The following is a 25071-nucleotide window of genomic DNA, read 5'->3' as shown; positions in this document are numbered from 1 at the left end:
GTATCATGTGTGCATATGTATAGAGTGTATCGTGTCTGTATATGTATGGAGTATATGTATAGAGTGTATCTTGTGTGTATATATATGGAAGCAAGTTGTACATGCGCATACAATATGTATAGAGTATCATGTCTGTAAATGTATGGAGTGTATATACAGTGTATCATATGTGTATGAAGTATATCATGTCTGTATATGTATGGAGTATATAATGTGTGCATATGTATGGAGTGTTTTATGTGTGCATAAGTATGAAGTGTATATGTATGGAGTGTCACATCAACTGTATGTATGGAGTGTATCATGTGTGCATATGTATGGAGTTTATCTTGTGTGCAAATGTATAGAGTGTGAATATGTTTAGAATGTATCACATGTGCAAATGTATGAAGTATATTGTAAAGAGTGTATTATCAACTGGATGTCTGGAGTTTATCATGTGTATAGAGTGTGTATATGTATAGAATGTGTTATGTGTGCGTATGTTGTATGTGTACATTAACTCCCAGTAGCTCAGATGTACATGACTCAACTTATATTGTGTATAGAGTGTGTGTGTATGTATAGAATGTATCATGTGTGCGTATGTATGGAATTTATCATGTGTGCATATGTATGGAGTGTACATGTATAGTGCATCATATCTGTGTATGTATGGAGTATATCAAGTGTGCATATGTGGATCATGTTTGCAAATGTAAAGAATGTATCACGACTGCATATGTAGAGAATATCGAGATTCTATCAGCTAATAGACCTACAAAAGATATTCCGCCCGAACAGGGACTTGAACCCTGGACCCTCAGATTAAAAGTCTGATGCTCTACCGACTGAGCTATCCGGGCTTCTAAAGCAGCCGTTGTTGTGGCGACATCTATCTTTGACATCCATACATGGGTGCGCTTTTAATTTCAGTAAACAATGGATTTCGTTAAAAATAGCAGAATTATTTTGATTTACATTTCTGTATTCCCTAAGTTTTTTTCTTTATACACGTTGTTAACTGACGCGAGAACAGAAGGGACGGACGTCACGTCGTTTGAAGTTGTTTTTAAAAGACTGATTTATTTAAATATATACAAATACATTCCAAGACTGGAATAATACTGCAGGTTTTTTTGGCAGCATATCCATAAAACTGACAATATTCAGCAGATTTACATTTAAGACAAAGCGAGGATTGTTGTTTACTCTTCACGCCACCAGGAGGCAGTTTGGTTACACGTGAGTAAAAAGTCCTGAATTTCTATATATGTTTTAATCATATTTCTTAATGTCTGGTTGTTTCTTGAAGAGTGGGATTATAATTGTGCTCATAACATTATACACCCCTTTTAATGTTAATAACATGATTAACTTTAAGAAAATAAGAGGGATTGTGTTTTTAGTACAGCACTGAATAAGAAATTTCAAGTATTATTTGTTTGCTAAACAAGACAAAATAATCACTGAATTCATTGAAAAATCCAATCATTACAAAGTTTCATGAGTAAATAATGGCGGAATTTTGGGTAAACGACCCTTTAAATTAGTCAATTACCCTATATGTAATTTTCGCTCTATAAATGGTTAAAACTCTACTTCTCTATTATAGATAATGTTCTTGAAAAGACATAGCAGAGGATGGTTTCGATCCATCGACCTCTGGGTTATGGGCCCAGCACGCTTCCGCTGCGCCACTCTGCTGTCGGTGAAATAATGTATGATCAGTATGAATTATTCTACTCTTTCCGTTCCACCTAACTCAACTGGTTTGGATCTAGATAACATTTTAGGTCCATTTTAGAGCCGAGATGTAACGTTTATGCGCATTAAGCTGGTTATCTTCCAGAGAATATGTTTTCAGTTGTATCGGAAGCGGATTCGATTGTACGTGCAATATAATATATTGTGTACGAATTGTCTGAAGCATATATTGGACTGTTCAATGTGAGAGTCATTAAACATGAAAGTACAAAATACTGAAGCATATATTGCCTTTAACACGATTATATTTACGACTGTTTAATGTGAGTGTCATTTAACATGAAAGTACAAAATACTGAAGCATATATTGCCTTTAACACGATTATATTTACGACTGTTCAATGTGAGAGTCATTTTAAAATGAATATACAAAACACTTCATTCCCTGACCGGGAATCGAACCCGGGCCGCGGCGGTGAGAGCGCCGAATCCTAACCACTAGACCACCAGGGAGCGGTGACTGTACAAGAATATGCAGACGCACATAAGCATAAGCACAATGTACAAACATAAAAAGTTCTGTGTTGCGGCTGGAAGTTCATCCGCTGCATAATATCGTGCTGGATAAATTTGCGGTTCATTACGCTCTGGCGACCCCGGATTATTAAAGTGACTAAGCCGAAAAGAAAATGAGTGAATGAAAATGAAATGATGCAGGGAAAAAAGTGAAAAGAGAGGTGTAGAAAGGCAGTGAATGCCCAGACAGCAGCTAAAATCTCTGACTAGTTCTTCAGCAACCCTCTGCCCTTCATCATTGTAAATTAGTATTAGCTGCTTCAGTCCAACATCTAACTCTATAGATTGGTTATTGGTTTGTTATGCACAACATGTCAGTAAACATTGACAGTAAATTCAGATAGCAACATATAATGATGTAAGTACAGACTTAGATTAGATGTCTTTGTCAATCAAGCACTGTTATATGTGGGTTTTCAATTAAGCCAGTCATGAACAAGCTCGGTCACATCCACACACCAGTCTGGAGAGCATGTAGGTCGGTTGACCCCCTTAAGCTGATGATTTGGTTCTGAATTGTCCAAATTTGTACCGTAGACCTCTGATAAACCGGTTCACACCTTAACCCTCTACTGCTCGGTGTAACCATATGGTAACATAATACTCATGTTTATTTTCCTGCCACTGTTTCTTTAAGACCAACATATTATTTTTTTGTTGGAAAGAAAAGACCTTAGAGTAGTGTAGAGTAGAGTGTAGAGTAGTAGAATTATGTGCTTTGGTTAAGTCACATGACATCCTGTGTTTTTTTTTTTGTAGCGCAATTTCTGACAGACTGGCGTTTTTTTGTGAGTAGTTGCTAAATGCAAATGTAAACGTCAATAAAAACAAAGGATCAAATTATTTTGATCCACAAAAAATATCTGAAACATCACCTCCAATAAGTTATGATGACATATTCACGACTCAATTTTTTTATCAAATTAGTTTTCTGTAAATCGATAAAATGTGTGTTATCAAAGGGCAACACTGTGCAATGGTGGAACATGCAATATTGCAATGGGTTAGCAAGCTAACAAGGTCAGCTGTGAACTTTTAAGTTGTAACAATAACAACATGAATGCTAGTAATATAATGTTGATTAGTCAAATGTTAATGACATTTACATTATAAAATCTAGTTTTAATGGCAATACTACTTTTGAATAGATTTTAATACAGGCAACAGTGTATTAGTGAGCACCACCATGTTCTATGGTCATTTAAGAAGAAAAGGACAGAACTGGCTCTTCCTGCAGATGAAAGTGAGGATGAGATGGGTTTTAGTGACCATGAGAAGGATGCAGACTGGACATTTGATAAAGACAGTTCATGTAAGTTAGCTCAGATGCAGATAAGACAGGTGTAGTATAGTATATAGGATAATATATACATAAACATTGTTAGCTAGTAGCTACATTATTCTGAAGCATCTGGATAAACTAGACTTGTTATTTACTTGTTATAATATTTACTGGAGAAGATATTTATATTTACTGTTTGTTGTGTATATGATAATACAATATTATGTTTGTTTTCAATAATATTCATTAAAAAGAATGCAATAATGAAAGCTGTTGGAATATGAGTTGTGGTAAAGTATGTATAATGTGCCATTTATAAGTTCTGTGTTAAAGCTCATAATGCTGCAACACCAATTAAATTATTTTAAACAAAAATGATTCATTATAAGGAAAGTTTTAAATTTGAAATTTCTCAGGTAGATCCACTGTTGGACGTTGTTGCCATATGGCAACATTTCATAAAGTACCTTAATAAAATACAATTTTCAGCATTTCAAGTTAAGCCATTTCACGAAACGAAAAACAGTCAAATAATCTTTTTTTTTTTACAGGTTTATCATAATGCGTGCGGTAGAGGGTTAATATTAGCTTCTTCAATTCAACATCTAGATTAGCAGGATGATGAAGATGAAACCAGGGTGGACATTTGTGCAAGACAATGATCCAAACAGAAAGCTCTCAAATGCTTTCAGAGAAAGAAAATCAAGCTGTAGAATGACCCAGCCAAATCACCTGACTTGAATTCAATAGAAAATACCAAATAACGCTGAGATTTGATAGACAAGACACAAACATTAAGATTTTTGCACTCTGTTGAAGACTGTGGAAAAAAAAATCCCACCTGAGCAATGCATAACTTCATTTTCCATATGAGAGTCTACATAAAGTCTCAAATACATTTCAGTAGTTTAGTACTTTCTCCTTGTGTCATTCCATTGTTATTACACATAATATATATATATATATATATATATATATATATATATATATATATATATATATATATATATATTATTATTATTATTATTTTTTTTTTTTTTTATAGTTTTATTTTTGTATTGTTTGGGTTTTTACCAAAATCTGGTTCAATTTTATGTCAATATTATTCCCAAAATAAATACTTAATAATTATATATATGTATATATATTATTTGTGTTTGGTAAGCACTAAATGATTAAAATGTAATTTTCTTTCAATAAGATACTGTAAGGAATTGCTGTTTATAAAGAGTTTTATTTGCTCTATAAAAAATTGGGTTTTGAAATGCCGAATGTACCCACAATTACAAAATCACCTATGTGACTGCAATGGACATATAAAGATGTAGCAACATTCTCCAGAATATGCACAAGATAATGTGCAACATGAGATATTTGTAAAGTCAAAGGGTCATTGAATTTCCATTTTGTCATTATTCCCTGTTATCACTGCTCTGCACTGTTTTTCCTCTTGTCTATTCTCCTCTTGCTCTTCTCCAGGTTCCTCCTCCACAGTGTCTTTCACATTTCCCTCTCGTCTTTCTCTATATCTTTGTTCTCTTAGTGCACATGGTAGGCAGTTGACCAGGAAAAGTAGGGATGAGAGACAAAGCAGAGACAGGACAGCTCCAATGCCAATCTCTACCTGTCTATCAGCTGTTTTAACCTCTTTCCTCTCCTTTTCCACACCAGGAGACAAATAGACAGCGTTCTCTTCATGGTTGGGGATCAACACCGCCTGCTCCACGTTTTTTCGTTTAAATATGTCATTGCCACTATCATAATCACTTGTGGCATTTACTGTACTGTCATGATCTTCAAAGTCATCATACAGATCACTGTTGGAATCGACGAGCATATCAGTCACATCGTGCATCTCAAAGTTGGTTTCCTCACTCCCTATTGGCCAAAAGTCCATGTTTAGGTTCACCCTTATCCAGCCAGACCCCTTAGCCAGTCTTTTGGCTTCGCTTGCTTTATGAATTGCCTCCAGTTCAACATGGTTAGATGCTGGGTCACAGCTGGAAACCAGAAGCTCGGCTTTAACAAGAGGTCCTCCGCCATCACCTTGTGCCAAAATGCGTTGGGATGGAGCAGGCGTTACTGCAACCACAGATTCTGCCAAAGAGGACAGCCGTAGAGTATAGGGGACCTCATTAAATGCAGACATCAATATGGCAGAGTCATCATTGAACTGGATCCAGACACTGATAGACGCCTCCTAATGAAAGGGTGGACATCATAAGTTACAAATCTGGACGAATTTTTAGGAGCTTGAATACCAGAAACTTACTTGTCCGTGGTTGTAGAGTGTATTGTGAGCATTCACTGTTGCTGTGACAACAGAAGGGTGAGATGGGCTGGGATTAACAGACAGGCCAAGCCCTCCCACCAGCTGAACAGAGAGGTCAGCGGGAGTCACAGGTTCAGAGGTTACAATCACGTTAGCCCTTCCAAGCACTCCATCCCACTGACTGGAAACCACCTTGAAAAGCAGGAAAAGGATTAGGGAGGAAATCAGGAAATCTGACAGGCCAGTACTTAAAGAGCAAGCTCATCAATACACAAACAAACAGAAGACTAGTTTAACCAAAATGGAACATTTCTCACTCTCATCTAACTATACATGACTTTTAAGTCAAGAGAAATCAAGAGTGTTTATTTTTTTGGTCTTTTTTTTAAATAAATAATACATTATAGCGGTTAGCACTGTCGCCACACAGCAAGAAGGTTGCTGGTTCCCAGAGTCCCAGCTGGGTCATTTGGCATTTCTGTGTGGAGTTTGCATGTTCTCCCTGTGTTCATGTGGGTTTCCTTTGGATACTCCAGTTTCCCCCACAGTCCAAAAACATGTGAATTGGGTAAACAAAATTGTTGTAGTCCTTGAGTGCGTGTGTATGGGTGTTCCTCAGTACTGGGTTGTGGCTGGAAGGGCATCTGCTGTGTAAAACATAATGTTGGAATAGTTGGTGGTTCAATCCATTGTGGCAACCTCTGATAAATAAGGTACTAAGCCGAAGAAAAAATGAATGAATGAAAGACATTTTAGGGGTTTTGACCTTTATTTGTATAGGACAGTGGAAAGGGGAAGGATCAGCAGTCATTGCGATGATGCTGTGTCAACACACTAACCATAAGATCAATGGAGCGGTTATTTCCAAATCAAACCACATGATTTAATTTCAATGTGAATACATCACATGAGAGTTCATGAAGGATATATCACATAAGTGAAAGTGAACTGGATTAAACTGAGCACTTCTCCAGAAGATGATTGATCCATTAGGTTCGTAGTATATTGATCAAATACTTTAGGTTTTTACTACTTTGAAGCTGCCTTAATAGAGGAATCTACACAGACATGGGGGAGAACATGCAAAGTCCACACAGAAATGCCAACTGGCCAGTGCTAACCACTGAGCCACCTTGCCGCCCCTTTTATTTATATAAGATGCACAAAAATCCTGCATTGTTTTTGCCAAAAACTTGCATTCTCTCTTTGGGTTAATTAACACAGTCATCTTTGATGGCCTGGGGAAAATGTTTGAAACCAGGACATTGGGTGAACTAACCCTTTAGATTGGTTATGCACAACATGTCATTAAACATTCTGACAGTAAATTCAGATACCAACATATAATGATGTGAGTCCAGGCTTGAGGCCGATAAGATGTTTTTGTTTATCAAGCGCTGCAATATATGGGTTTTCTATTCTTAGCCAGTCACGGACAAGCTCGGTCACATCCACAAACCAGTCCGGAGATCCCAGCATGTAGGTCGGTTGACCCCCTTGAGCTGCTGATTGGGCACTGAATTGAGCCAAAATCTGTACCGTGGACCTCTGATAAACCGGTTCACACCTATGAAGAGAGAAATTTCAGTTTACCTTCTGCCACATGATTAACTAGAAATCAAGTTACTATTTGTTGCTTTTACAATTGGGATCAACAAGTAGTGTAAGTACATATTATGGGTGAAAATGTTGTGAAATTTTAGGTGTTTGGTTTGATATAACCTCAAATTTGATAAGCAGGTAAGTACTGTTTTATCATAATCATCTTCTTTCAAAAGTGAAGCCTATTTAAAGCTGTGCTTAAATAAACTTGAAATAATTATGCGACTGTAACATCTCAACTAGACTACTGCAATTCTTTGTATGTTGGAGTTCCTCAGTCCTGTGTTTCTCGATTGCAGCTAGCTCAGAATGCAGCAGCTCTGCTTCTTACTGAAAAGCTCAAATATGAGACCATTACACTTAATTTTGTATACCCGTTCTCACTGTAGTAATTCCAGCCACTGATGGGACTCAGGACAGAGTCGGAGAGAGACACACGCAGAGGAACTACAGGAGTCCACACGGCCAAACACAAAGAGCCACTGAGCGTTCCCAAGGAAAACTCCAGCTCCACACAGATGCTGCCCCTTCCTGATTCACTCCCGTCCACAAAAACCACAGAGCAGTCATGAGACACCTGCCAGAAGAGAAAGGTGCCATCAGATGTGTTTATATTTGTTATGCATTAAATCAGACATTTTTCGAATCTGTTATACCTTGACAATGTCTTCATTGGCTGAATGGCACTTGACCGCTGTGGTCAAATCAGAAACTTTGCCATCTATGCCCACCGCTAGGACAATGACAGGAAGTGACACGGGCTCACTTGTCAGGATGGCTGTATTGATAATTGTGTTGCTCTGCAAAAACAAAAACAAAAACATACACTATGACATAAATAAATAAAATAAATGATGATAATGATCTGTTTACATAATTTGTGCCATTTACAACATGATAGTGATCAAATGATTAAATAAGCTCCAGATTAACAAAATCAAGTTCTGCTCTACTTTTTTTTAGTGTCCACAAAGCCATTTTCATTAGGGTTTCCATTTCATGCGGATTTTACATTTTTAAAGCTGACATAATAGTAAAAAATGTAACAAGGTTAACAGTGTTGACAGGAAACGTAATATATTACAATATAACCTTTACGGTTACAAAAAAAGTATCTAAATGTGTAATGAAATTACCTTTTACAGAGAGTAATTTGAAAGTATGTGTTACATTTTTGCTTTTTTTTTACCATTGAAGACATAAGTAAATTAAGAGAAAATACTTCCCTGTAATTGATGAGCTTTTATGGCAATCCATGTTTTAGGTATATTTTGGTAGGGAAGTCCTAATACGTCACAGGTGTCAAACTCAGGTCTTGGAGGGCCGCAGCACTGCACAGTTTAGTTTCAACCCTGCTTCAACCCACTTAAGTTTCAAACAAGCCTGAAGGACTTAATTAGTTTAATCAGGTGTGTTTATTTGGGTTGGAACTAAACTGTGCAGAGCTGCAGCCCTCCAGGAACTGAGTTTGACACCTGTGTACTAAGAGGATACTAAGTGACATCTCTGTCCAAAGAAGGAAATTTAAGATTATCACAGAAAGTGAAAGTAAGATCGCGGGTAAAAATGAAGAGTTATACAACCTTCATTTATCTTAAAGGGTCATGAAACCCCCCTTTTCAGTTCAAGTCTACCTCAGAGTTTAAAAAAAAATGCTTTATTCTAGGCGTGGACCGCTGTGAGCAGAGGAAGGAGTAGGCTTGGCTGACAGAGCAGGGGAAAAAGAAGTGAGCGAACAACTGTTGTCAGTTGGCTCACAAAATGAGACACAAACCGTGAGGAGAGCCATGATTTTATAGTTTACAAAGTTAAAATGCAAAGAAATAAACAGTAATTAATTTAAAGTCCTGCTACAATTGTTATTTGTAATTTTATATACACCTAACCACAATTTGTTGTATCATCATAAATATATTCATGTTTGTATAAACACTCTAAATGAGAAGGACTTCTCTCCTCATCAACCCCTTGGTCTGAATGCAGAAACAGCAGTGCAGCAGGTCTCTTGCCCTGTCTATTTTTAACTATTAGCCCTGCCGGTAATCTGGAGGATTTTAATCATGTGCCAACACAGCAGCACAGATATAGGTGATGTGTCTGAATGGTAACAAACTCAACCGATAAAAAACAAAGTCCACCATTCCCCAATTGTCGTACAGCTCTCCTGACAAAAATGCTTGCTGCCAACCAACAGCTTTGCTGTATCGGCCCTGACTGCATCACAGGGAAAAACATGTAAGAAAACCTGTACCCATACGACCCTTGAAAAAAGGGCTAAATATAGCCTAAAAATAGGCACAAGCACACATAGGGCCCTTCCAAAATGATCTGAAGTGCCCCAGCGGTCCCAGAGATCCCTCACTCTGCTAGAGGTCTTTGTAACCTCTAATAGCATGCATGTGTAAATCAGTAATAGTTTAATGGTATACCTCTGTGATGGGAGCGATGCCCACAACTTCTCTGTCGGTAAAGGAGAAGAAGCTTGTCACTGCCCCGTGTGGTGAAATGTAAAACTTGCGAGTTGAATACTCCACCCACCAGCTGGCACTGACAGTCATCGCTGTGCCAAAGTTTCTGTGTAAAGCCTCAAATGAGAGACAGGAGATCTGGCTAAGAGCAGAAGTGCTGAAACACAAGACAATTACAGATAAAGAACTGATAGATTATTACTAGATTTTAGGTTTTGAGATCAGTAGCTCATTATTTTTATATGCTGAAATACACAAACATAATGATGATTTAATGGCTAAAATGTTGCCTATATCCTCCTTTTTTGGTATTATGACCGAATTATGTGATTAACTTTCAATGAGCATTGGGAATTACAAATAAAAAGGGGAAATAATTGCATTTTAAATTGTCACAGGAAAAAAAAATTATGAGTAATTATTTGTACTTTTTTAGATAATATATTTAAATCTTTATTTAAACCACACTGAACTGAACTTCAACTCTGAAAACTGGACTGACGCAGTTTCAGTTTACCAGAACTTCTATGTTAAGCTGCTTTGACTCAATCTACATTGTAAAAGTGCTATAAAAAGATGAGTTGAATTGAACTTAGTGAAATATGTGAATTAGAAAGAAAAAAATAATGAGAAACAGAAATATAAAAAAATATTAAGAAATTTAGTAAGATTTTGTGATATCAATGTTACATTAAAATGCAGACACCTTTCACACATACAGACCTTTCCGGAAAATTACCGGCAATTTTCTGGAAAGGTTGTATGTGTGAACAGGTCCTTTTTGAAAATACCGGTAAATTCGTTCTGGCTATTTTCCGGAAAAGAGAAGTTGTAACATTACCGGTAATTTGCCGGAATGCTGCGCTGTGTGAATGCAGAAGGAAGATTGCCGGAAAGAGCGCGTGCATGTCTAGAACGTGCTGACGTGAGACGTCTGCTTTAGCCAATCAGAACAGTCAGACGCGTTTATGTCCGCGCGGTTTATGAGAATAAAAGCCTTTGAATATTTTCCCAGATGCATTTAGCTGCTAGAAGTTAGTCAGAAAATCATCGATAAGATGCTTATGATAAGCCGCTGTTTGTTTACCTTCAAGTTTTGCGTGTGATGCGAAAGTGTTCCTCCATATGTTTTCATCGAAGTTGTTCACAATACTGATCATTCTCAGAGTTTGTGATGTAGTTAAATGTTTACAAATACAAGCGCAGCCGTTTAAAGCTTATTTGTGGTGAATGATGTCAGAATTTACCAGTATTTTGGAACGGATGTGTGAATGCACTTTTCTGGAAAAATTCCGTAACGTTCTCGCCTGTGTGAACAGCTCTTTTTTGAATATACCGGTAAAGTCATTCCGGAAATTTTCCGGATATTTACCAGTATCACTGTGTGAAAGGGGCTAGAGTCTGTCGTGACAATGTAAATGAAAGCACAAGTGGAAATGTGCAGATCATTCAGTCAAACTAATAAACAAGATTTTAATTATTTGTTTCACTCATGTTAAATGGAAGTTCCTCGTTGAAGTGCCACCAATGAAATAGAAGACAACAAAAATCCTCCTTGCAAAACGAGTTATTATATGGGTATAAACTGCCCATTTAGCAGTGGACTATGTTGTATTATAGGTGAATTACCTTCTAGAAAAAGTGTAATTTATGATTTATTGAATATTATTGCCGATGTTTATAATTGCATTTAATAATGCCACTTTTGGCATTTGGATTTTCCACAGTCTACAGTGAACATGATAATTCCAAAATCATTCTAACGTGCTTATTTGCAGCTATTAAAACATTTACAGTTAATATTTAGTGCTTTTTACTATCCTAATCAAGTCATAACACAATGATACCTCTGCAAATTTTTATTGCTTGATTCTCACACACACCACTGGAAATACATGGCAATTAAATGCAACTAAAATCTAATTTTAACGTAAAACCGACAATATGTGGATGAAGCCTTGATGATACAAGCTGAGATTGCATATGTCGAAGATGCAATGTCAATGCACTCAATGTAGCTATAGTGAAGTCACTGTGAGGGGGTTAGAGTTAGGTGAGCGTGTTTAAAAGCATTGCATCCAGCTCTGATTGCACTGCACCAGGGCTGCATCCAGACCCCTTTAGAAACAGATTGATTTCGTACCCAGTTCTGTCTGGAAGTGTACCGGTGCTGCGAGTAATGATGGAAACAACATCGTGTTTTGAACCTGTCGTCTGTTCTACATTAACCATCCACAGGTCAGAATGTGTGACGGGATGGACCTCCAGAGATAGCAATCCTTTTTTCACTTTCAGCCTGAAGGTAAAATAATGATAATATTAAAGATACATTAAAATAAATAAGCAAATTTATGTCAAGCAACAATGTTACCTAATGGTCAGAGACTCCTCACTATAATTTCCCCTTAGGTTTACAGACACTCTGATTGGCTGTCCGGCAGGCACAGGCCCTTTGCTGTAGACGATTAACACATTGGAATCCAACCAGAACTTCTCTTCTGCCTTTGTGTCTAAACATGCAGGGCTTTGTTTGGTTTTGTTGATCTCTTGATCCTCAAGTCCCACAGGACCAATGTAGAGAAGCTTTCTCTCTGACTGCTCTACTGTGTCCTCCACGCACCGCGGGGGTCCGGTTTTAATGGACAGGATGCCAAAGGATGAGTAGTAAAGCTGAATTTGATCAGGCCGGGCCCTGTGTCCTGCTGGCATATGCGGATGCCTTCTCTTTCGGCTGCGGGAGCGAGAGCGGTTTCTGCTTATGTAACGCTGCTTGAAAGTCTGGTCCAGGTTCGCCTCTGTGTTCTGAGCGGGCTCAAACCAGTCGTTTGGAAATGTTAGAGTAACCACACACAACCCAAACGGTGGCTGAGAAGATATTGAAAACAGCACACAAACAAATAAATAATTATTATTCAAATATATATATTTTAAATACGATTAACCACAATTAATATTTTGTATGTGTTGTTTAATTAAAGAGTTAGATAAGAGCTTTGTTTATAACTTTGAATTCTAGTATATTGCAGTCCTGACCCATCTATAGGGAATATGCTGAAGCATGCTAATAGGACTTTTAATTTGCCAGTAACCTGGGTTAATAGTTTCCTGTGAATTGTGTGCCAACGCAAAATCGGCGCGTTTAAGGTCTGTTTTCTTTAAAAATGAGCGATCTCTACTGGCTGAGTGATATCTTATATAAAGTGGGTCTCAGATTGTACACGAGCACTGCATTAAATTACATGTCCCCCCGCCATATCTTTATAATATGAGCATTTATTTTACCCCAGTATATTCAATGGAGCTTCTGCGCTAACCTGCCGAGGACGGGCGAGTGCGAGCAAACGGCTTTTTGCCTCGTTTTACGCTCGAGCAACTAAATGAATGCTAAAGTCTGTTTAACTGATTGTATTTTCATTACATTACAACATCGATGCTGTAAAAGGAATTGTATAAAATGGAAAAAACTCACATTAACAGGTCACCGGAAGTTTATCAGCATGGGAAACACACTAGCTCGGCATATACCCCATTGGGTTTTTGAGCATCTATACCTGAGTGATGCAGGAAGCTTTCTGCTCCTCTGTCTGTTTGAAAGCATGCAGAGTAACGCAGGTTCCTCTGTTAACATCACCTCTCATGTGAAACAGCACTCGAACTCTGAACCGCTCTCCTCTGTCAGCCTCCATCTCTTTCACAACACCTTTAGACAGAAGCGAAGCCGTGAGAGGAGAAGTCAGAGGAGGAATGGGTTCAGACATCACCTGGAGAACACACATACCAACACAGACTTGTTTTTCTTGACATAAAGATCTTTTTTTTCCTTTTAGCCCTGATTGTAAAACACATCGCTCCGGTTGATGATGCTGATTAGCCAATAATTGTGTTTTCTTAACCACAACACTTAATGACATCTCACATCTCACATAAAATACTTCAGTAATTTAGCTATATTAAACATTGTGTCTGAGACAATATGAAGCAAGTCTGCATCCAGATGAATTACTGTACTGTTTTTCAACTACTGTGTAGTAAAGTGGATTATAAGGTATAGTATTTACAACACTACTTATGAATGTAACATAGTATATACATTCGTTTTTAACTACAGTAAACTGTGGTGCATCGTAAAGTAAACCCTATAGTTGTAAAAAACTACAGTATTGGGTCATTTCTTTTATAATTCTATAGTTGTTGAATCACTAAAACAGATTTTTTCAAGTAATAGACAATGGTTACATCATTCTGTAATATTTCTCTTACAGTATTCTTCTTCGTATTGTGCAAAATACACTTCTCACCCATGACTATACAGTTGAAGTCAGAATTATTAGCCCCCCTGAATTATTAACGCTCCTGAATTATTAGCGCCCCTTGTTTATTTTTTTCCCCAATTTCTGTTCTGTTCTGGGAAGATTGTTTTAGCACATTTCTAAGCATAATAGTTTTAATAACTTATTTCTAATAACTGCTTTATTTTATCTTTGCCATGATGACAGTAAATAATATTTTACTAGATATTTTTCAAGACACTTCTATACAGCTTAAAGTGACATTTAAAGGCTTAACTACGTTAATTAGGTTAACTAGGCAGGTTAGGGTAATTAGAGTAATTAATAAAAGTTATTGTATATCGATGGTTTGTTCTGTAGATTACCAGAAAAAAAAAATTAGCTTAAAGGGGCTAAAAATTTTGTCCCAAAAATGTTTTTTAAAAAATGAAAAGCTGCTTTTATTCTAGCCGAAATAAAACAATTAAGACTTTCTCCAGAAGAAAAAATATTATCAGACATACGGTGAAAATTTCATTTCTCTGTTAAACATCATTTGGGAAATATTTAAAAAAGAAAATCAAAATCAAAAGGGGGCTAATAATTCTGACTTCAACTGTATATTAATAATATAGCACAGTCTCCCGTTCATTATCACTTAATAAAGTCTGCTGTACCTGTGTGACTGTGTAGGAACCAAACGTAGCACGGAGCAGAGGTTTGGAGGTGGTTCCCGAGGGAGGAAAGACCAGCAGAGACTGTGTAGAGGTGAAGGGGCTGGAGTTGGTGAAGAGAAGGCCCAGATCACCCTGAGAGAGCGGGACAGACTGCCATGGTGAGGGAACTGTAATCCGCACTGGAAGAGATGCTGAGGGAGGCGCCTGACAGTGGGCTTTTGATGATGAAAAAGAAGAGTTGGGCTTTAAGTTTAAGGTTTATTACAGATCCTTTATTATTTAAGTCTTGTGCCATAGACATTGCCATTAAAATGTTATATTTCCTTTTCATAGATCTATTTTAAACTAAATACAGTTACACTCAGGGCAAACCCCATGGAAAACTATTATAGGGGCAGTCCACTCAAAATGAAAATGACCTCTTCATTTATTCTCCCTCGTATGGTTTTATGAGTGTCCTCCTTCTGTTGAACACAAACAGATATCAATATCTTGAAGAATGCTTGGTGCTGTAGTTAAAAAATTACTATGTACATCAATGGGTTTTGCCTTCCATAATAAAGTTCAGCATTTTTCAAAGTATCTTCTGTCGCATTCAACAGAATAAACTCAAATGGGTTTTGAACCAGTGAAGGGTGAGTCAATGAACATTTGTTGGGTAAACTATCCTTATAAGTATATCTAAGGAATAATTCACGACAGGCCATTGAATTATTATTAAATCTTGCACACAACTCGGGTGTGTATTATTATCTAATATTCCACGAGACTAAAGTCAATCATTTTACTTCTACCACTATAGCGACCACACTGTTACCACACAGTTGTTGTATTTCAAGACTTTGTTGGGTTTTTGTGTAGGACTAGTTTCTTGCGCATCACTGCAATGCAGCCATGACCTACACTGAAGAAAGTGTTGCATGCAGAACTGTTGCAAACAATTTATTTGTGTTGAATTTAAACAAACTAATTAAACTGAATAATGTTCAACTTAATTTGTTTGTTTAAATTCAACACAAATAAATTGTTTACAACCACTTAACGCAAAAAACATTGGGTAAATCCAAGGAATAATCTTTGAATATTTTTTTTCAGTGTAGCAGGGACTATTTTAGCTTAAAATCCTCATCAGCCAACCTGAATCAAGCACTCAGCAGCCTCATAGTAAAAGTAAGAAATAATCAAACATAGTCATGCGGTAAAGGATTTTAAATGCACGACATGGTGGCAAAAATAACACTTTAACACCTTCAATTTAGTCAATCAGAATCAGGAATTTCACATAATAATGGTATATGCAGCAATATTCTCAAACAAAAAAGCTCGTGATAGCTCCTCTGGGAGCATGTGTAGGAAAGAGAAAATATTCTCCACTTGTCTTCATTTATCAGAAACAAAAATGTTAAATGATGTTATGCAGTGTTTAGGGGAATGTGAAAATAAGTCAAACTTACAGAGGATTATGAATAAGTGAAGGATTACCAGTCTCCCAGTAGAAGACTTCCACGAAAGAGACAGTACATCCATAACACCCTGAAACACAGCAAGCAAAATACACTGTGAAAAAGGCAGGGTTCCACACAGTTCATTCATGTTGTCTCAACACAAATATATTAAATTAACTAGACAAATTTAAGTGGATTGAACATAAAACAAGTAAGTTGTCCCAAAGAAAATCTTGAGAATTGTGTTTTTTAGTTCATTTTAAATGAGTTGTTTGAACAAGCAGCAAAAATAATTATTTGAGTCTATTATGCTTAAAGAAATTATGAACTAGTCAAAATCAAATCCAGTTTTTTTTCCAAATCAAAAGCACAATAAAAACAGTAGTTGACCACTCTTCTATACAAAAATGTCTGCTGAGAAAAAATGAACATAAAATAGATATAAAAGACACACATGAATTTTTAAAAAAGAGTAATTTGGTAGAAAACACTGATTAATTACTAAAAAGTTTGTATATTTTATGAACAGATTAAAGCCTTCAGAAAAAGGAACATTTTAGCTTAGTTTTACTTTAATTTCTTAATTTTTTGATTATTTTAAATTTTAATTCTGAAGAAACTAAACAGAAGAAGACTGAAAGACTTGTATAGTTTAGGCCTGAGAATCAAAATTAATTATATTAATATTAAAATTAATGAGGATTTTGGGACCATCAAGAATCCTAAATAATTGTTGAAAATAATCACAAATGAAACTTTAACAACCTTCGCAACAGTACTTCAGGTTGTGGATTATAATATATGAGTCATTTTAGAACAGTTTACTGAAGGATGTTTAGGGAAACCAAACTCATTTTATAGTATAATAGCAATAAAATAAATTTAAACCATTAATGTAAGTGATGCAAATGCAACGCTCATTTAAAATAGGGGAGAGCAGGGAGGAAAGTAACGTGAGATGAAATTGATTTTTCGAAGCCCTGACAACATTTAGTTTTTCGGGCTATAACAGCACATTCAGCATGCAATCATTGATGGTGCTGCCTAATATCATCTGATTTGGGGATTGTGTCCTGCGGTGAGCTCCGAATTTCAGTTTTTAAAAGTACAAAAAGTAAAAATAATTTTTTCCTTTTTTCCTTATAGCAAGTTGTGTTTCTCTTTTCATGCACCACACATGATCAATCTACAGATTATTTAATGCAATAACCCATCCTTAGATTTGAAATGTCTGAGTTGTTCAGTTTAAAAGTAAATCAGATTTAAATGGCAAGAGTTCCTGTGGGGATGAAAGTAACACTACTGTTTATGTCCCACTGCTAATAGACAAACCTTATTTTTCCCTTCCATATTAGACTTTGCAGTGTTTGGATTCATACAATTTTTTTTTAAATAATGCATAATTTTAATATTAATAAAACAAATATTCAAAAACTGTAGAATATTGTGACATTTTGCCTTGTTGGTTTGCTTTTAAAACATTTAATGGAGCTGAAATTAAAAGTGAAAATGCTGTTCTAATATTTTTTGCAAACATAAAGGACAAAATATGTTTGCAGTTTACATTAACAAGGTCAGAGTCAGATATATTTAAAATAAACAAGATTAAGAGAGTAAATCTAGCACATATTGTCGTGTTACTTTTGACCCACTGTGTGTTACTTTAGTCCCTGCTGACGGACTCAAAAGGAACAATGTGCAACTTTAGTTTTAAAGTAAGTTATATTGAAGCTGTTCTACATTAATACAAAATTACAGCTGATTTTTATAGAGTTGGTAACCACTGCAAAAATATATTTCTGATTAAAACATTACCTATTATAATTAGGTTATGAAAAATGTTTTTTCTGTCCCCTCTCTCCCCTATAAAATAGGACAATATAAGTAGAACGAAAAAGGAACACTTAATAACTTCCACAAAGTTTGCACTTGCCTGTTTCTTACAGATTTTCAGAAATCCGATGTTCAATTATCAGTCTTCTTTGGCACGCATGCTCATTTTTATCAATCCATCTTCTGTCAGGATTCTTGCTTCTGTCCTTTGGAAGTTGTTCTTAGTTTTATAAATTATTTAAAGTTTAGATATTTTAAAAGTATAGAAAGAACATAAGAATAATTAAAATCCTCATTTCCCTATTTGAGTGTGTCAGTTTTGATCTGTCACTCTCCGCTGTCTGTCTCTCCTCAGCTGCTGTGCTGGATTCACACAATACGGATTTATTCATTTAAAATGGTAAATAATCCTCTCTCTTCCTCTTTCTCTCTGCTCTCACCCTCCCCTCTTTTTCCCCCTTTCTCTTTATGTCTTGATATTTTGTGTCCCACCAAAGATGTAGCTGACATCCTTACAAGAAACTCCTTGTAAATCTGAAGATGAAACCCACTTTCTTTTCTATTCCTACTTTTTTCTCACTCTCTTCGTTTTCAGAGTTCTCCACATTTCTGTTTACTCTATAAAAAAATGACAGAATTAATGTTGTCAGAAATGGCGAGTTTCTAAGCATACATTAGAGTAATGGGATCTCAATGCTTTTAATGTTTAATTTCGCCGGCTAAATGAGTAGTGCATGAGGGAGGAACGCTGCGCACAGCATTAAAGGCAAAATCCTATTAGCAAGAATGAGGGCATTAAGCGTCTGAAAAAAAATCAAAAGTATTTAATCACACCACTGTCTCTTTTTCCATCTAATCTTTCTCTGATTTCCTTGACCACTGAGAATATCTAAAATCATCAAGTCTAAATATATCACTTGAACTCTTTCCCGACCCTTTAGCTGTATGTGATTTTCTCATTTCATGGTTTGTTTGGGTAGTCATTCATTTATTCATTCATTCATTTTCCTTTCAGCTTAGTTCCTTTATTAATCATGGGTCGCCACAGCAGAATGAAGAAAGAACTTATCATAATTGTCAACTTGTTATAATTTAATATTTTATCTAATAAGCAACTTCTCATTTTTATCTGAACTATTTGACCACTTTAATATTGCATTTACCTCATTTTTATTTATTAAAAAATATTTTTTTATGTATAATTAGCCTACACACACACACACATAGACAAACACACTTAAAGTTGCTGCTGTATATATTCATAACTGAATTTGTATTTGTTTGAAATTTATTACAACAAAAAAATCAGATAATCATAAACCCACTAGAATCAATAGTATTTTATCAAATAGATTTCTTTAAACTGTTTTTGACTTTATAACTCAAGCTGAAGAAAAAAAAAAGAAACCTGCATATTTACACTCACCGGCCACTTTATTAGGTACACATTACTAGTACAGGGTTGGACCCCCTTTTGCCTTCAGAACTGCCTTAGTCCTTCGTGACAGAGATTCAACAAGGTACTGGAAATATTTCTTAGAGATTTTGGTCCATATTGACATGATAGTTGTTGCAGATTTGTCGGCTGCACATCCATGATGTGAATCTCCTGTTCCACCACATCCCAAAGGTGCTCTATTTGATTTGAGTTCTGGTCACTGGAGGCCATTTGCGTACAGTGAACTCATTGTCATGTTCAAGAAACCAGTCTGAGATGATTCACGCTTTATATCAATGGTGCGTTATCCTGCTGAAAGCAGCCATCAGTAGATGGGTAAACTGATAAAGGGATGGACATGGTCAACAATAATACTGTTCAGTTTAAAAAAAAAAGTGTGCCAAAACAAAACGACCTAATGTCGCAGCAGAAATCCAGACTCATCAGACCAGGCAACATTTCTCCAATATTTGGTTGTCCAATTTTGGTGAGACTGTGCGAAATGTAGCCTTAGTTTCCTGTTCTTAGCTGACAGGAGTGGCACCCTTTGTGGTCTTTTGCTGCTGTAGCCCATCTGCCTCAAGGTTCGATGTGTTGTGCATTCAGAGATGCTCTTCTCGTTTTCAGACCATTCTCTGTAAAGCCTAGAGGTGGTTATGCATAAAAATCCCAGTAGATCTGGCAGCAACCATCATGCTACGTTCAAAGTCACTTAAATCACCTTTCTTCTCCATTCTGATGCTCGGTTTGAACTGCAGCAGATCATCTTGACCATGTCTACATGCCATGAGTTGCAGCCATGTGATTGGCTGATTAGAAATTTGCATTAACAAGCAGTTGGACAGGTGTACCTAATAAAGTGGCCGGTGAGTGTATATATAGCAAAACATCAAATCAAAGTGTTTTTAAACAAAATCAATAATTTTTGCATGCATAAACTTTCACTTTCAGATATTATATTAAATATGATCGAGTTTTTCATGTTGCAATAGACAACAGGTGTACATATTCATGTTTATTAACAAAATTCAGTCCAACATGTATGTTAGATATGTAGAAAAATGTTAAATAATACACTAATATAACTTCATAGATAATTTTACAAAAAGTATTGAAGTGTCATCCAAAATGACAAAAAAAACCGTATAAAAATAATGTGCTTTTAATGCCTTTTTGTGTGGTATAATATATGATTTTTCAATGTCTTTGAACACTTAAAAAGTTTTATTTCCATAATATTTTGGTTGTAAGCGTTGATTAATAATCTGAAAATTGCTCAAATAAATAAGGATAACACCTGAGTTTATATGCAAAACATTTTCTCAGGGCTACAGTGATGACAAATATATTTTTAGAATTGTATTTATTATCCATTCATTCATTCATTCATTCATTCTGTCAGTCATTTTCCTTTGGCTTAGTCCTTTTTTTATCAGAGGTTGCCACAGCAGAATGAACTGCCTACTATTGTATGCCAGCATATGCTTTACATAGCAGATGCCCTTTCAGCCACAACCTAGTACTGGGAAACATCCATATACACTTATTCTCACTCGGAGAATTTAGTTTATCCATTCACCTATATAGCGCATGTCTTTGGACTGTGGGAGAAACCGAAGCACCTGGAGGAAACCCACATGAACACGGGGAGAACACCAGAAAAAAAAATCATTTATTTATACTCTCCAATCATTATTTTATTACAAAACGTACTTTGGCAGATTAACTGTACAGTAAAACAGACTCAAGTAAAGGTTTATGGGATAGTCGGCTGAATGCAGGTAACAAGCAGGTTTGATGTCAGTGTCACAAGTGTTTTTGTGGGGATGAAAAGAAGAAGCGCTGATGGATATTCACTGGATATTCCCCCCAGTGTGGTCTCTGTTGTTAATCTGTGCGTGTAATCTGTTGTCATCTGTCATTGTTCTCTGCTGGAACCTCATTTAAACTACAGATTTAATCCTTCGCTCTGACCTGAGGATGAGGAAGGATACGACACTTATCCACCCACCACACACACACACACAGCATGCTGTCATCTTTGCACTTCTCAAGTATGAAAAGAGGCTAAAAGCAGCTGCAAAGACACGTGCTATTAAAATTCAACAGTAACACATCAGAAACTATTATGAAACTGCAGAGCAGCCAAACACATTTAAAGAGATATAAGAAATGTCTAGGTTTAAAAAAAACTACTCTTTCTCTCCCACTGGTGCTTTTAGAAAAGAGAGTTTCACTTAGCGAGCATCAGTCAGGCAAGGCATAAGATTTTAAGCTCTTGTGATATTAAACCCCACTATGAGTGCGGTATTAAAAAATCAACTGGGTCAGAGAGAGAGAGAGAGATGGAGAGAGAGAGACTGAGAGAGGAGTAAATATTAAAAGAAGGAAACGAAGGAATGGAAATCAAACAAACAGAGACAAAGAAACGGCTGATAGAATGAGCGCAGTGAGTCTACAGTATATTTAGAGCAGGAGCGACAGAAATAACACAAACAGGAAGTCAATAGAATTACGACAGGAAACCGCATTGCTGCAAATGTGTGCATTAACACCGCATTCCCTCTTCCAAGCTTGAGATCGCTCCCATGCCTCCTCAGAAGCCCACATTTCACATCAAAGCTCAAATGTCGATCTATTTAGCACTAATTAATTCATGTGTATTAATTTCAGTGTTTTCCAATTGTTTCACAGCATTGCTACAGAAAATGCAACCAAAACCGCAGTCCACGGTGTAAGAGTTTGAATCTTTCTTTCTTTTTCTATTCGTTAAAATCATTTAAATGACTAAACGAATGATAAAGTCATTCCAAAAAAATCAAAAAGTCATTAGTTAAAGCCTTCATGGAAACAAAATTGAGTTTTTTTTAAATTTTTTTTTATTATGGATATATTAGGTTTAAACAGACAGTTCACCCCCCCCCCCCCCCAAAAAAAAAAATTGGTTCTAAACATTTATGAAATTCTTTCTTCTGTTGAACAAAAAAAGATATTCTGAAAACTGTTGAAAACCGGTAACCATTAACTTCCATAGTATTTTTCTTACTAATATGGATGTCAGTGGTTTCCAACAGTCTTCAAAATATCTTAATTTGAAACGAACTTGAAAGAACAAGTGAATGAATGAGAGAACTATCCCTTTAAGGTCATCTATAATCAGTGTTGGGCGTAACACATTACAAGTAACGTGAGTTTTGTTATATTATTATTTTTACTGAGTAACAAGTAAAGTAAAACAATACTTAAATACAAAACAATACTAAAATTAATTAATAACATTTGAGGTTCTTTAAATTTTTTAAATGCAAATTACTTTTTAGTTTAGTTGATTTGCTTTGAAAAAATAAATCACTAAATTAAAATGATTATTGTCTCGTTGAATGCTGCACGGTGGCGCAGTGGGTTCACCTCACAGCTGGTTCGAGCCTCAGCTGGGTCAGTTTGCGTTTCTGCGTGGAGTTTGCATGTTCTGGCCATGTTGGCGTGGGTTTCCTCCAGGTGCTCCGGTTTCCCCCTCAAGTCCAAAGACATGCGCTATAGCTATTGTCCGAAGTTTATGAGTGTGTATAGATTTCTCTTAGTGATAGGTTGCATGCAGGATAAGTTGGCGGTTCATTCTACCGAGGCGACCCCAGATTAATAAAGGGACCAAGCCAAAAAGAAAATGAATGAATGAACAGTCACGTTGAATCTCACACTCAATTAGAGAATGCAGGCAGAAACCAAGACGGCAGAGTCTTACGTTTCTGTGATAGAAAATTCTCAATATTTTGAACACATGGAAGAAAAGGAAAAGAGGATTGTCTGAATGGACGGTGATTTTACTTTTTAATGAGATAAAATGTACAAAAGTAGCAAACGCATTGTTTTAAACTTTCATTAATCTGTATATACGGCATGTAGAGCTCTGGGGTCAGGAAGATCTCAGAAGGTAACATAATCTTACAAAGAAATTGTATGGACAGTGTGTTGTGTGGAACAAAATCAATGCCAAAAGTATTGAAATAAAAAGCTTGTCGAATAGCACTAACCAAAATAACAACTGCATTTTAATGACTTGAATTGCCAGGGTTTGTAATTTTAGGTCCTGGAATTTACCATAGCTGTTGATTTAAGCTGTGAATATTTCAATTCAAAACACATTTTCATACTTTAATTCAATATTTCATTTTCAACTTCCAGATTTCACTTCCAAAATATTCAGTTCTGTTTAAAAAATACGAAGTATAATATTCAAAAAGCAATTTTCAGTTGATTTTATTTCAGTTCAAAAAATCGATTTCATAAATTCAGTGGCTCAAATTCAGCTGTTAAAATTCAACATAACATCCGGGAGCTGCAGGAAAAGTAATAGAATACAGACAGCAGATTCAATAGATTGCAGACTGCTTTTTAAAATATTATAAACCAGTGAGTTTTAAGCAGTTATTAGCTTTTTCCTCACCTATTTACTGGTTTAAAAAATATATATATATTTTTAACTGAAGTGAATTTCAATACTTTTGGCATTGATTTTATTCCATAGTTATGTTAATCGCAAAAAAAAAAAAGAAGAGGAAAAACTGCAAGTTCTAAAAGAAATCAAGCCTCTGCCAGGTCATGAAAAACAGAGCAAAAGTAACTCAAAAGAAATGTAACTCATTACTAGGGCCAGATGGAATCTGCGGAAGCTTTTTGCTATTTCTGCAGAGAATTTTGGTAAAAGTCTGCAGATTTCTGTGGAAATATTTTGGGAGTATCAGAACTAAAACCCTAATATGTGGAATAAAAATAATATCTTTTTAACTTTTAGTTAATGTTTAAAATGCAAATCCAATCAGATTCACTTTATTTGGTAAATAAAGCAAGTTTGTCATATAATATATCTGGTAAAAGACAGAAAATATTACTGTGTAAACTGCATTGTACATAAATCAGATGTTTTCATATTAATAATAATATTACTGAAATTAATTTAAAAACTGAATAAATATAAATTTACACACATTTACTCAAGTAAATAAACAGAATTAATAATGGGCTAAAAATCTGTGGAAATCTGCGCGTGCAACTAGTTACTTACTTGGGGAGTAACTCAATATTGCAATGCATTACTTTCTAAAGTAACTTTTCATGACAAAATGTACATTTAGAGGATACAAACATTCAGAATTTAGTCTCTCACTTCCACCAATGATACTAATGACATCACTCAGATCTTCTGTCCAATCAAATGTCCAATTTTTGTAGAATCTCCTACCTTACTGTCCCCTACTCTATATACTGAAAAAGACACAACAGCAAATGTTTTTGTTACTTACATTATTACATGAATCAGCTTTCAACTAAATTTCTTGAGTTTATACAAAGTAATTTTATTTTAGTCCGTTTGATTGATGTAAGTTGAAAAGTTCATTCGATTAAACTAAAAAAAAAGATTTACACACTTTTAAATGTAATTAGTAAATTAAAGTGAGGAAACTAATTCACTTGAAAACAATGTAAAGTAAAACCTGTTGTCAATTGAAACTTGATTTAACTTTTT

The 25071-nt window shown here is 35.7% G+C and overlaps 1 protein-coding gene, 1 long non-coding RNA gene and 2 other non-coding genes across 5 annotated transcripts; 1 reads left to right on the top strand and 3 right to left on the bottom strand.

The window, feature by feature from the left end:
* The first annotated feature begins 750 nt into the window (after positions 1 to 750).
* Positions 751 to 15456, top strand: LOC141386202 (uncharacterized). Its single transcript, XR_015476891.1, has 3 exons — positions 751 to 1224; positions 7808 to 8011; positions 14848 to 15456. It is a non-coding gene; the product is annotated as an uncharacterized LOC141386202 (long non-coding RNA).
* trnak-uuu (transfer RNA lysine (anticodon UUU)) lies at positions 773 to 845 on the bottom strand. Its single transcript has one exon. It is a non-coding gene; the product is annotated as a tRNA-Lys (tRNA).
* On the bottom strand, positions 2128 to 2199 carry trnae-cuc (transfer RNA glutamic acid (anticodon CUC)). The gene has a single exon. It is a non-coding gene; the product is annotated as a tRNA-Glu (tRNA).
* On the bottom strand, positions 4759 to 18974 carry tmem132a (transmembrane protein 132A). 2 transcript variants are annotated; one of them, XM_087237565.1, is made up of 12 exons: positions 18210 to 18974; positions 16286 to 16364; positions 14832 to 15046; positions 13438 to 13647; positions 12258 to 12751; positions 12030 to 12182; positions 9848 to 10043; positions 8075 to 8218; positions 7793 to 7995; positions 7158 to 7383; positions 5817 to 6008; positions 4759 to 5744 (listed from the first exon to the last, which is right to left on the bottom strand). In XM_087237565.1, exons 2-12 carry the CDS (start codon positions 16356 to 16358, stop codon positions 4935 to 4937), a joined length of 2916 nt encoding a protein of 971 aa, XP_087093691.1. In that variant the 5' UTR covers positions 16359 to 16364; positions 18210 to 18974; the 3' UTR covers positions 4759 to 4934. The 2 variants fall into 2 exon arrangements, with proteins under 2 accessions (XP_087093691.1, XP_087093692.1); XM_087237566.1 differs by having other exon boundaries at positions 13438 to 13586; positions 18210 to 18845.
* Between the last annotated feature and the right edge of the window lie 6097 nt (positions 18975 to 25071).

This window comes from Danio rerio, chromosome 1 (assembly GCF_052040795.2).
Source record: "Danio rerio strain M-AB ecotype USA chromosome 1, GRCz13ab, whole genome shotgun sequence".
Taxonomy (NCBI): domain Eukaryota; kingdom Metazoa; phylum Chordata; class Actinopteri; order Cypriniformes; family Danionidae; genus Danio; species Danio rerio.
The sequence above is the reverse complement of the archived record's forward strand: the minus strand, read 5'-3'. Positions and strand labels throughout refer to the sequence as shown.

Bases quoted from the DNA above. Each gene is read 5' to 3' on its own strand.
- tmem132a (XM_087237565.1), bottom strand. From the start codon at position 16,358: ATGGATGTACTGTCTCTTTCGTGGAAGTCTTCTACTGGGAGACTGGTA. The intron at 10,044-12,029 runs GTACGAAATCAA...CTTGTGTTTCAG, and splicing joins ACACTTCCAGACAGAACTGG to CACTTCTGCTCTTAGCCAGA. The intron at 8,219-9,847 runs GTATACCATTAA...TTGTTTTTGCAG, and splicing joins GCATCGCTCCCATCACAGAG to AGCAACACAATTATCAATAC.